Raw genomic sequence first — 14,118 nt, 5'->3', positions numbered from 1 at the left:
GCTACCTGAACCTGCCCCCTGACTGTATGAACATTATCAAGGAGGCTAGAAGACCTACAACCAGGGCGTGCTATGCGGCAAAATGGAAGCGATTTGTCATTTATTGTTCCAATAATGACATAAATCCGCTAGACGCATCAACGCAAAACATTGTTATTTGTTGCATCTACACAGATGCAATCTGGCATATAGTTCCATCAGGATACATTTAGCTGCGATGGCAGCTTTTCTTCAAAACAGACAGCACCTTTCCCTTTTCAGAGTGCCAGCCATTAAAGCTTTTATGGAGGGACTCAAAAGAGTAATTCCTCCCAGACACCCGCCTTCACCTGCCTGGAATCTAAACATAGTTCTCACCAGACTGATGGGACCACCTTTTGAACCTCTTCACTCTTGTGAGATACAGTTTCTGACATGGAAAGTGGCCTTTCTAGTAGCGATCACATCGCTAAGAAGAGTTAGTGAGCTTCAAGCCCCAACTATTCAAGAGCCTTTCATACAGATTCATGCTAATAGGGTAGTACTGCGTACCAACTCTAAATTTATGCCTAAGGTGGTGTCACAGTTCCACATTAACCAAACGATAGAACTGCCAGTATTCTTCCCAAATCCAGATTCAGTGGCAGACCGAGCACTGCACACACTAGCTGTTAAAAGAGCTCTCCTGTATTACATAGACAGGACAAAAGATTTTAGGAAAACTATGCAACTGTTTGTTGCCTTCTCTCCACAGCACAAAGGCAACCCCAGTTCCAAATCAGGTATAGCCAGATGGATTGTTAAATGCATACAGATCTGTTATCAAAAGGCTAAACGCACATTAACAGTTCCCCCAAGAGCGCATTCCACACGCAAGTTAGGGGCATCCATGGCTTTCCTAGGTAACATTCCTCTAGATGATATATGTAGAGCAGCCACATGGTCCACCATACATACATTTACCAAACACTACTGCGTGGATGTACACTCCAAACAGCAAGCTGCTGTAGGACAGGCTGTTCTCAGAACTCTTTTTCAGACTGCTGCAGCTGGCACAGGCAACCACCGCTAGGGAGGAAACTGCTATTTATTCTATGCACAGATATTAATTCAGCAGCCCACATGCCTCGAACGGAATATGCTACTTACCAGTATGCATCTGTTCTTGGCATGTAGGGCTCCTGACATTCATATCGCCCGCCCTCCTCCCTGGTGCCTGTCGCAGCTGTAGCACTCAGAATTATTCTCAGGCATGGTCATCACTTACTGTATCATACTCCATCTCTGCCACAATGGCGAAAAACAATCTGAGGATGGAGAGGATGCCCATGCGCACTGTAGTCCAGGGGAGGAGCCACCTATCTCGTGATACTTCGAAGACTCTTCCAGGACAACAATGTGCAATCATCCGGACCCAACACTAGGCGGCGATCTATGCACAGATATGAATGTCAGCAGCCCTACATGCCAAGAACAAATGCATACTGGTAAGTAGCATATTCCTTTCACTCAGAGGTGGTGCAAGGTCTCTTTCAGCAGTGGGGAGAGCCTTGGTTAGATCTGTTCGCCACCGAAGAGAACGCCCAATGTCGTCAGTTCTGCGCATTGGTATTTCCAAGGCGGAACTCGCTCTGCGGCGCTTTACGTTGCGAGTGGAATTGCGATCTTCGATACGCCTTTCTGCCTATACCACTTCTGCCCAGAGTGCTTAAGAAGATCAAGCGCGACCGGGCCTAAGTCATTCTTGTGGCTCTGGATTGGGCACGAAAAGCCTGGTATCTTGAGCTCTTGAACATTGCCATCCTCCTCTTCGGGAGGATCTTCTGTTGAAGCAGCAGGGAACGGTCCCTAATCTGTCCAGCCTCCACCTCCTTGCGTGGAGACTGAGCGGCAACAGTTGACGGCTTTTGTCCTACCTCCCGAAATCTGTAATGTAATCCTGGCAGCCAGGCGTCCCTCCACTAAAACGGTATACGCCTGTAAATGGAACAAATGTGTGGCATGGTGCATAGCAAAAGCTGTGGATCCCCTTTCTGCCCATCTTTGAGTTTCTACTCTTCATTCTTTCTTTGGCCCAGCAGGGCGCTGCGCTCGGCACCCTTAAAGGCTATCTTTCGGCCATTTCAGCCTTTCTTCGCCTCCCTGATCAGCCTTCTCTTTTCAAGTCCCCTGTGGTAAATAGATTTCTTAAGGGCAATACTCACCTCTTTCCTACTATTCCTTTTGTAATGCCCCAGTGGGACTTAAATCTCGTCTTGACTTGCCTAATGTGTGCTCCTTTCGAGCCACTGCATAATTGTCCTCGCAGACTCTTGACTTTAAGAACTGCTTTGTTGCTTGACATCACCTCTGCTCGCAGGGTGAGTAAGCTTTAGGCTCTTCTTTTAAACCTCCTTTCCTTGCTGTTCATCCGGACAAGGTTGTACTTCGAACCAGACCTTCTCTTCCCAAAGTGGTTACTTCTTTCCACACAGGACAGACCACCACTTTGCCCACCTTCTTCCTGCCCCCACATCCTTCCATGGCGGCGAGACTCCACCGTCTGGATCCAAAACGTCTGTTATCATTTCATCTGAATCGCACAAAACAGTTCTGGGTGGATGATCAACTCTTTGTTGGCTGTGTGGGCGCTGAGAAAGTCAGGCCGTGCAAAAACGGACCATCTCTTGGTGGGTTGTCCTTTGCATTAAAATCAGTTATTCCTTGGGGGAAAAGGAGCCTCCTGTAGGGCTGCGCGCCCATTCCACCAGGGCAACGGCAGTTACTACTGCTTTGGGACGTGGAGTCCCCCTCGGTGACATCTGCCAGGCAGCCACGTGGACATCACTGCTCACGTTCAGTAAACATTAGTGCCTGGATAGTCAAGTCTGGAGATACAGCTTCTTTGACCGTTCAGTTCTCATTCAGACGCCTGAGGGTCATTCTAAGGTAAGGAATCTAGAACTAATATTTGTCTCGTACAGATATTTTGTTACCGAGGGTAGGTAACTTGTTCTTCTAGTTCATACAGACAACATGACCGCCATGTACTACATTAAACGAGCATTGGCATACCCAACAGGTCTAGCTTTTGGGACCTTATAAGAGTTTTGTTATACAGCACAATATCCTTGGTGCAACAACTGTTGCATTACTAAAAACTTATAAGGTCCCAAAGGCGAGACCTATTGGCTATGCCAATGCTTGTTTTCATGGTGCTTGGTAGTACAATCTGAAGGTCTCTTGAGCGTTTATTGCCTGCCTGGTCGAATTTCGCCTTTCTAATGTTATTCTGCCGAAGTTAATGACTGCGTCGGGCGGTCGGAGCCAAAGTGACTTCAATGGCTTTCCAGTGTACGTCCTTCAGCAGGGCTCCTGCACGGACGTCAGCGAGGTCTCTCCTCGAGCTCATTCTTCAGGTGCTCAGTTTGGTAAACCCTACTCAGAAGCTTGCTTGGCTAGGCGGTCGTTCCTGGTTAAAATATGCTAGCCTGGTTACTTTATGTACCCGTGAGTAGAGAAGAATATGGACTGGTCATGCAAAATATTTTACACGTATGGAGTAAGGGGAGAATGACTATCCCAGTACCCAATTCTCAGAGATGAATGAATAGAGTGCTCGTGCTTCAGAATTATGAACAGCTGTAGTTCCGGTTTTGGCCAGTGGGTGGTATTAGTACTCTACTTTCAGAGACAGAATATTGGCTAGGAATAATGCGCCTTTCCTTTACAATGCGACATAGCTGTGGGTTAACCATCTGTTTCCAATTATTGGGACCGCGAGACAGGCAAATGTAAACAAGCGTGGCGCGATAATTTGAAACAGATGGCGCAGCTGCTCGCTCCCACAAGGTGGATGCTGTACATGCAGGAGTACTCATTGGAAATAGTACAGTACATGCATGAGTTTTCCAAAAAGTACAGACCAATTCCAAGAGGTCATCTCCTAAGTAGCTCTTGCGCGCTGCACTAGGCTCGACCTAAAAACAGGGAGGCATGCATTCCATACAGTTCTACCACATAGCAGAGCGCATATGGTATTGGGCCATTCATCACAACATCCACCTCCTAGCAGAATACCTACTAGGGGTGAACAGTGACTTTGCTGATATGCTCAGTAAAACGCAGAAAACAGATACACGAGTGGTAAAACGATTCAACACTCGTATTTTCAGTGGCGGTGAACACCATTCATAGACCTTTTTGACACATACCAGAACGCAATATTCCAAAACTTCGCCTCCAGGTTTCCTCACCCACAGTTCAAAGGCAATGCCCTATGGATCAGCTGGTCCTGGTTATTTGCCTACGCTTTTCCTCCTCTCCCACTCATTCCTTACTTGGTTCAGAAACTCACACACCCATCCCTCACACTAATTCTGACTGTCCCTACATGGGCTTGCCAAGCTTGGTTCCCAACCCTACTACAACTATAGGTTGTACCACATGAGAAACTCCCATTCTGACCAAATCTTCAAACTCAGGAGCGGGTTATGGTTACACGCCCCAAACTCAACCAGTTAAATCTAGCTATCTGGTTCCATAAGTTCTAGAATTTGGATATCTCAATCTTCCAAAAGAATGTATTTCCATTTTAAAATAAGATCGCAAACCAACCACACAAGCTTATTACTCAGTTAAGTGGAAAAAGTGTTTGCATTGCTGTTTGGCTAAACAAATCCACCTACTTTCCCCTATGGTACAAGACCTTATTTCTACCTGCTCTATTTACCACAGACCGGACTTGCATACACCTCTTTTAGGTTACACCTAGCAGCACTTGCTACATACATGCAAAACAGACAGCACGTGTCTTTGTTCAAAATTCCTGTTATTAGGTTGGGCTCCGTTGGCCCCACTAATTTCTCGCTGCACAACCCTACGCCGTTTCCTTCCTCACTATTTCTATGTCCATTACTAGGCTTTGGGGCACAAGGGGAGCCTCTCCCTACCAACCGCTGGTCTAAGAATGGATCTCTGAATATCAACATGAGCACAGAGTGTTTACCCCTTTACATGACCACCACACATGATTTAAAACGTTTCTCCCTCAATATCTGTGGGCTTAATTCCCCTAGCAAGCGGCGCCAGGTCTGGCTCTACCTCATGCAGCACGACACAACATTTTTCTTCTGTAGGGGACCCACCTGCTTCGTACCGATTGCCACCTTATGGCTTATCCTCAATACCCACACCAACACTGGGTGTGCGCTAACTCCTAGACTCTTGGAGTTGCCATACTGTGTAAGAGGGGCTTCTACACAAAGATTCTTAATCTGATTAGAAACCCCAGTGGGAGATTCATCGCCTTGACTGTAACGAGAGGCAGAGACACCCTAACGCTCTGTAATCTCTATACTCCTAACCAGACCCAGGACACAATCATGCGTCATACCCTCACAGACCAACTAAGGCTTGCTAAGGGTGACCTTCTTTTGGGGGGAGATTTCAACTTGGTTTGGGACCCCCCATTGGATAGAAATACACCACATATATGTGGCACGAGAGCAATGTCTGGAATGCTAAATCAAGAGCTTCGAGATGCAGGCCTAGGTAATACCAGTTGCTATCATAACCCGGACACACAAGATCACACCTTCTACTCACATGTACACTTACCTTGCTCGATCACAGAACGCCTGTTTGTCTCCTCCTCTTTATTGAGTGCTTTTGCATCTGCACAGATATCCATAATTTCCATTTTGGACCACGCGCATGTCGACATTATGTGGACACCGCGTGCAGGCTTATCACGCACTCCCCCCGCACTGTTGTCTCTCTCCCCCCAGCTCCTGATCAGTCCTGTCGAGAAAGCAGCTATTCAAGATGCTATCAATGAATACTTTGCAATTACTACTTACCAGATAATACAGATGTGAAGCTTTACACTAAGATGTTTGCCAACCGTCAAGAAAACCTTCTTACCGGACTAATAGGCCCAGATCAGGTGGGCTTTATAAAACAGGGATCTGAAAACATTCAACGCCATGCACACCTAATTGGGCTGCATCAGTCTGGTAAAAATGAATGTCCTTCCCCAACTTTTGTATTTATTCCTATCATTGCCCATGCCTATCCTCTCTGAGGACATTATTAAACGGCTTCAGGCAAACAACAACTCCTTCATATGGAAAGGTAAGTGCCCCCATCTTCGCTGCGCTGCTTATGCTCCCAAGAAACCGAGGGGGACTGACCTTTCCCAACCACCAAGACTGTTACTGGTCTGCTCACCTACGCTATATTTCTGAGTGGGTAGTGCGAGAGAGCGAGACACACTGAGTGCACATGGACAGGGCGGTCGCTTGTTGACCATTGTGAGACCGCAGTTGCTTAATTAGACACTTCAGCCCACGCAGCACTTACATCACAACCCGACACGTACTGTGGTGGAGATATTTGCTATCATATGGGGGCTGACTACATTCCTGTCTCCAAACACTCCAGCTGCATACAACATCCAAGCCTGTCATGGCCCTAACATGACTGGTGACTGCCAAGCGGCTCATAGCTCTGGCCCGGCGATGCCCCATCATCAGCATCATGGTTTACACAACTTTAGCACCTCATTGCTGTAGATATAATATACAAACTGTCTCTGATGGACAAGAAATGGCTCCGCCTCTGGACACCTCTCATGGAATATATGTCCCGCTTGGAATATTTGTGCTTCCAACCCCCAGACTATGTGCACTCTACCTGTTTCACGCATAGGGGTGGTGTGCAGCCTTTTCTCCCTGCTGCCCCCTTGGGGTCCAACTAGTGCACTCTTTCCATGCAAACAGCGCTCCCCCCTTCGCCCCCTTCATTACTCACAATTTTCTGAACGTGAGAAACTGACTGAGGACCCTTTACTCCCCTTTTCCCCCCCGCCCCAGTTCTTAACCGGTTGATTAGTCTCACCCTTCCAATGGGTGCGCATCATCAAGAGTCAGTGGTACACAGCCCTCTACTCATTCTCTATCAAGCTTCTTAATAGGAATACGTTTGTACACCTTAAGCTCCCTTCTTTCCAGAAGATTTGGACAATTGTATTGGAATGCTAGCATGAGGTCCTAAGTGTACTACTACTGCTATGTAACTGTCTAATGAAGGTCTTTCTTTTCAATTGCATTCATACAGTAATGTTTTTTGGGAAAATTTAATAAACAGACCTGGAGTAAAAATATTCCCGTTATTAAAGCATTTGTGTGGAGACTAACAAGAGTCGTTCCACCCTCCAGCCCACCAGCACCTGCCTGGAATCTGAATATTGTTCTCACCAGGCTTACAGGTCCTCCCTTTGAACCACTACATTCATGTGATCTACGGTTCCTCTCATGGAAAGTAGTTTTCTTAGTGGCTATAATATCTTTCATATGGATAAGTGAACTTCAAGTACTCACCCTTGAAGACCCCTTTTTTCAAAGCTGTCCAGATAAAATAGTACTGAGAACAAATCCAACGTGTATCCCTAAAGTAGTTTTTTCTTTTCATATCAACCAAACCATTGAACTGTTTTTTGTCCATAACCAGACTCCGTGGCAAAAGAGCTCTACTCATACTTTGTGTTAAAAGAGCAGTAATGTATTACATAGACAGGACAAAACCGCTTCGAGAAACTCAATAACTATTTGTAGCTTTTTCAAACCCACAAAAAGGGTCACCCATACCTAAAGCAGGAATCACAAGGTGGATAGTAAAATGCATTCAAACTTGCTTCCACAAAGCTAAGAGTTTGCTACCTGCAGCCCCAAGAGCTCACTCCAGACGTAAGAAAGGAGCCTCTATGGCTTCCCTAGGAAACATTCCACTAGTGGATATTTGTAAGCCAGCAACATGGAATAATCCACATTCATTCACAGAAGAATATTTTGTTGATGTTTTAGGTAACCAACAAGCTAGAGTGGGTCAAGCTGTATTACGTCCCCTTTTTCAAGTATCTACGTCAACCGTTAGCCATCCACTTCTTTTGGGGAGCACTGCTTTGCATTCAATGCTAAGCAAAAGTATCTACGGCCAACACATTCTTTGAATGGAATATGCTACTTACCGTATCACTTACCCTATTCGTAACATTTAGTGCTGTGGATTCATATGCACCTACCCTCCTCCCCGGAAGCTAATGGTTCACCTGCACACTATTCATAAATACTTATTCTTATCAAATTATATATTGCATGTTCATCTTTACTAGCTCTCTATTGCCCATTTACCAAGCTCAGCCTATGAGCCAATAACTGTCTAACAATGGAGCCGATGACCACGCGCAATACAGACTATAGGAGGAGTCACCATACTTTGTGACTCAAAAGACTTCTTCAAAGAAAAACAAGTTGCAAACGTCCAGCCTAACACTGGATGTCATGAGTATGCTAATCCTATGATTCTATGACACTACACGATGCGGATAGATGCTTACAGGGTAAGTAACATACTCCTTACTTGATATGTTATGATCCCTGCCCCGCCATTATCCTACCGTGTCATTCTTAATGCTAAACTAGTTTCCTGGTAGTCTAGCAAAATTCTTACAAAGCATTGTCTTTTTATATGAAGCTTGGTTTTTAAAGAGTTATTTCATTTTTAGGCACCTGCAGAACTCCAGTCATGCAGGCCCGTTTGTCATAGTCTCAGAGGAAGCAATTGCTAAAGGGATTCGGCGAATCGTGGCAGTCACGGGTCAAGAGGCACAGAAGGTGAGAATTTCCTAAACACCAAGCAGCAGCCAAGTGTGGAGGACAGACCTTGGGGAATCAAAAAGGACAATGCATTAAGTAACTGAACAGCAACTAGCCAGTTCTCTCATGGGTGGCAGTGTCAGGAAGGGGGATAGTGCCATGGCTGATAACCAGGCCTGTTTAATTGCAAGAGAACGTTGTGTTGCTTGGTCATCACGGTTAATGTGGACAATACACAGCGGCATTTAGGTCCCACATATTGTTTCTTAGGAGAAGAGGCATGCACTTATTTCATTTCATATTTTATTATAAGGGTCCGACCCGGTGTGGAGCTTCTATGCATTAGAATAAAATGACTTGTTTCAGCACAAAAATCAGCTAAAGCTAAAACTTGTTGAAATGCAGATATAATCAAAACACTGCAGAGATTTTAGACAGTCATATCCATAATAGAGTGAAGCGAGGCACCACCACTCTGTAATGGATGTTCCAAAATAGCAGATGGATCCCCTTAAAATGATTTTTCAAAATTACTTTTTTTTTTTCATTTGAAGGCCTATAACTTAAGGATAATGTGGATTCTATATTCAGTCCCCAGAGATTTTTGGCTGGTTCATTAGGTATTGTTGGGAGTCTACTTTGACAGCTCTATAGGCTAGTGGATTGTTTACCTTTTCTTCCGAATAGTGGATTTCTGGGATTGATATGCAGCTGTATTGTCTGATTTCTGAGCTTATTTAGGTGTCCACATGCAGCACAGTTTTTAGCAGGATCGCACTCCCAACCCTGTCTAACATGTCCTACAGGATTAGTGATTTTTTAATGACTTTCTATCTCCTGTGTCAGTAGCCCTAATTGCTGGTTAACAAGTAGTGGTGAGAGAAGAAAGTGAGGAACCTATGTGTAAAGGCAGTTGAGCACTAATTAAAGAAGGCGAATCAAAGAGCTCTTCATAACTTCTGGAAGCAGGATAACCTACTAGGGTGCCTGCTGGAGAACTGCACTGTAATGGTAATATTGTAGACCACTGTCAATCTTTTTCTTCTAGGCACTGCGGAAAGTAGATAGCCTGAAGCAATCTCTATCTGCTCTAGATGCTAAAGTGAAAGTGCAGACTGCCCCCAACAAGGACGTTCAAAAGGAAATTGCTGACCTTGGTGAGGTGAGTTCCTAGAACATTGCAACTCTGATTTCTTACAAAGAGTGGTTACAGGATTGAAATGAATCACTGTAGCATTAATTGATCATCAGAAGTCGAGGATGTGTTGCCTTCCATCAACCTGACCTGTTGTTCCAGCACTGCATGTCCGCACCCTACCAGTTTTCACATTTGGCGTTCAGCGTCTGTGAGAAAGTGCCATCTTACTTGCCTTGGTATGCCCCCACTTTTTTCTTAACTGCTGATGTGCTTTGACTGAGTGTGTCCTGGGTTCCTGCCAACCAGATACCCAGGGCCTGTGTTCCTTCCCTAAAACTGTGCTGTAACTAAAAACCCAATTGGCATCTCTGGCCACCTGTCAACCCCTAGTAAATGGTACCCTAGGTACCCAGGGCATGGTGACCAGAGAAGACCCCCGAGGGCTGCAGCACCTATTGTGCCATCCTCAGGGGCCCTGTACCCTGGCACCCACACACTGCCTTCGCAGGCTGAGTGCCTAAGTACAGAACTAAACCAAGAGTCGACATGGCAAACGTCCCTGTGTGCCATGCCCACAGAACCCACTGCCCTAGCATACATCAGTCACCCCTCTAACTGGGTGCCCTATGCCAGAGGTGTGGGCACAGGTGCACGAGCCCTGTGCCCCTACAGTACCCAGGGCAATTCCTGGGCACTGTAAGTGCAGTGATGCCATTAAGAGTATATGGTGCTGGGAGGTTGTCATTACGAACTCCACAGCACCATAATGGCTACACTGAAGACTGACAAGTTTGGTACCAAACTTCTCAGCACATTAAACCCGCACTGATGCCAGTGTGGGATTTAATGTAAAATGCACCAGAGGGCATCTTAGAGATGCCCTCTGGAATCCTAACTTACAATCCACGTCTGGGCTGAGTGGCTGCAGAGGCTGCCACACAGCAGACATGTTGCTGGACCTCTGGGTGGAGAGCCCCCGCTCTCCTGGGCCTGCAACAATGCACAACCTGAGTGAGGTGCTAGGTCTCCTCCCCCAGGATGGGCAGGGGGAAGCTTCAAAGGCATGCCGCCTCTGTGAGCTTCTCCAGACCATTTGCTGTACCCAGCAACTGGCCCCCACCAGTTCTAACCCCCACTCTGGCGGGAAGACTGGTGGCAAAAAACTACATCAGGAAGGGGGGTGTGCCAGCCTGTGCCAACCCCACCCTTCAGGTGGGGAAGACTAGGTGAAGCACGACCCCGGGCTCCGGCCATCTTTTAGAATGGGAGCCCTGCCCAATCCCAGCTAGGCTCCTGCCCCCCCCCCCCCCCTCCCACAGGAGAGGAGCAGGCTAGGGGTTGTACTGACCCCAGGACAGGGACCCATTGGTCCCTGTCCTTGTCCTACCTGTAACGCCCCTAAATTCAGTATTTAGGGGCTCCCTGAACCTTCTTTCCTCAGATCCCGATACGGAAAGAAGATCAAGAAGACCTGCCGTGCAGCTCCTAACAGGACGACAACAACTGACTTGGCCCCAGCCCTACCGGCCTGTCGATCCTTGAACCTGCTCCTGACTAGTCCCAACGACTCCTGTGGACAGCAACCTTTGGACACCCGGAAGACCTGCCTGCCTTGACCCTCTTAAAGACTGGTACTCCCATCAGCAGAGGCTCTGCTGCAACAACCCACCTGGTGCCAACCAGCAAGCTCCGGACCAGCCCACTCTGCACCCGCCGAGCCCGGGCCGGGCCCAACCGAACCAAGACCACGAGGACGTCCTCCCGGCGACTGGGACCCAAAGTCCAGTGCCCAAATACCCTCCTCGACGAACCCGCCGACGCCTGCAGACTCTGAACCAGGGGCCACCCGAACCACGACCAGCCTAGGGTTAGCTTTTCTGACACCCAAAGACACCCCTGCACCCGGCGCCCTACATCCCCCTGGATCTCCCTTTGGGGTACCTACCTGTGCTCCAAGATCCCAACTTACCTCTCGAAGTGCTGGTCGCCCCTGGAGAGTCTCCGTTGTTCCTTTTTGACCTTTCCCATTGGATAACATTGAGCGTCCGACGGCTCAAGAGCACCCTGCACCCAGCCCGCGAGTGCCGCTGTCTGTGCCACCTTTGTCCTACCCTACTTCCCACCCCCCTTGCCCCGAACAAGTGACCAGGAGCCCAGCTCCCACAGCCGCGTGGCCTGCTAGCCAGCAGCCACCAACCGAAGGCCCCCTTTTTCTCATTGGGCCTACCTACCTCTGCACCCGGCCGGCCCTGCGCTGCTGGGGCAGAACCGACTGTACTTACCTGACCCTGGTGGACCCCTGAGTCTATACCCGCAACCTTAACTTCACCAGCCAAGTACTCACCTGGAAACGGTAACTCACTAACCTGACATTGGATAACATTGACCCATGTTGTCTCGAAATTTTTTCTAACTGTGAAGTTTTGAAAACTGAAAATATTCATATAAAATCAGCCGAAGTCCGAATTCTGAAGTACTCCCCTGCAAGCAGGCAAGAAGCCAGTACTGTACCTTGCAGCCCAGTGCTGAACCGCAAAAGTAATCCTTACCGGATTTACTAGTAATCTATATTTTCTCCATAGGAACCCATTGTCTGCTTTTCTATGAAATTTCTTCTAAGTACCTATTTTTGAAAACTTGAAATATTCTTTAAAAATCATGCGAAATACTGAAACGCAATTACCTACCTGTTTTAAGTTCAGACCCCAGTGATGGCCCTAGAAGCCCAGTACTGGATTACAAACGTAACGCAATCATACTTTACCTGCAACCTGAATTTTCTCCCATTGAATAACATTGCCAGATTGTCATTGAAAAGTTTCTAAGTGTGAACTTTTAAAACAGCTTTATATTCATGAAAATTCACCACAGTAACTAAAACGTTTTTGCTAATCTGGTTTCAGTTTAGACCCCAGGACTGAATCTAGGATCTAGTCCTGGGACTACTAAAGTAATCTGTACTGTAATCAACTGTACTTTTAAGGTAACAATCTATTGAGCTCAATGCTAAAATTTGTCTAGACTGGAGTTGCCTTCAGCAACTCCTGTACCTATTGTGCTCACCAACTTTATTGCTTCCTTGCAAAGTAATTACATGAGAGTTCTCATATCTAGCAAAGTATATTTGTATGCCTGTTGGTTCTTAAAATAAAACAACTATATCTTTGGATATAAAAACCATTGGCCTGGAGTTCAGTCTTTGAGTGTGTGAAATCATTTGCTGACTAATTGCGTACAACAAATGCTTTGCACTGCCCTCTGGTACTGCCTTACTGCTCGACCAAGCTATCACTTTTGAGAGTAAGGTCAGTCCTGACTTTAACCTCTGTTATACCTTTGGGGTTTGTGGACTCTATGCACACTGTACTTCCTTATTGTCCAGTATATATAGAGCCACTTTCTCACAGCGTCACTTAAGCAGCCTTCACAAATGCACATTGATCGATCCATAACACCTATTACTGCTGTGCCAATACTCTATTGATGCTGCTTCTGTACGCAATCTTCACATAGCTTAGTGTATGCCCTTCCGTTATGTCCAGCTGTTCTAGTGATCACCAGTTGTGACTTGCAGATCCTCTAAAATTGTAGTACTTTTTAGGGTGAAATGTGTTTTTTTTCTTATTCATAGAACAGTGCGTGTATTTTCCACTGTGTGTTATACAATGATATTTGTTTATTAAAACCTGTGCTTCTTTGGTAGACTCTTGCCACTGCAGTCATTGCCCAGTGGCAGAAAGATGAGTTAAGGGAGGCTCTGAAAGGTCTGAAGAAGCTTATGGATGACCTTGATCGTGCCTGCAAAGCTGATGTTCAGAAACGGGTAAGGGCTGAATATTTGTCGCAGCTGAATGTAGCACTGTCATGAGGACAAGATCTATTGAGAGGCGCAATCAGACACTTTTCAAAGTGGGGGTGCTTCAGAGGCATTTTGGAAACCTACTGGTTGAGGATAGGGTATATTCAGAATTGGAGTTGTAGAGTGAGCTAGGTGGGGAGCATTACTTTGTGAAGAGATGGAAGGTGGTTATGATAGTAGTTCTCTTAGGAGTGCAAGCATGTTTGCAGGGACCACTCTTCCATAGCAACGTGTGGAAGGAGCATACTGAATGGTTTTGAGGGATTTTGTTAACTGCTGGTAGGAGGAGCTTGTCTCAGGACCTGGTGTTTAGGAGTGTGAATGAGAGAGCTGATGCGGTTTGGCTTGTGGTAGTAGAAACAGAAGATTGTTCTAGGTCGATAGAAAGTTAGCTCAAGAGTGACAAAATTACTTATGCATGACCATTTCTCCTTCCTTGATGTATTCTCTTACATCCTAAAACATGTTCTAAACGTTCATGGTCAGTTTTTTGTTTCATGGCCACC

General features: G+C 46.5%; 1 protein-coding gene across 1 annotated transcript in view; it reads left to right on the top strand.

Annotated features, from left to right (window-relative positions):
• The window catches only part of AARS1 (alanyl-tRNA synthetase 1), a 336,551-nt gene that overhangs the window by 257,575 nt on the left and 64,858 nt on the right, over positions 1–14,118 (top strand). Inside the window, exons 16-18 of the mRNA XM_086945275.1 lie at positions 8,525–8,633; positions 9,664–9,777; positions 13,457–13,576. Coding sequence (XP_086801401.1) covers positions 8,525–8,633; positions 9,664–9,777; positions 13,457–13,576 — 343 coding nt within the window. The remainder of the gene's footprint in view (positions 1–8,524; positions 8,634–9,663; positions 9,778–13,456; positions 13,577–14,118) is intronic.

The sequence above is a fragment of the Lissotriton vulgaris genome, chromosome 12, assembly GCF_964263255.1.
Source record: "Lissotriton vulgaris chromosome 12, aLisVul1.2, whole genome shotgun sequence".
Classification (NCBI taxonomy): Eukaryota; Metazoa; Chordata; class Amphibia; order Caudata; family Salamandridae; genus Lissotriton; species Lissotriton vulgaris.
The sequence above is the reverse complement of the archived record's forward strand: the minus strand, read 5'-3'. Positions and strand labels throughout refer to the sequence as shown.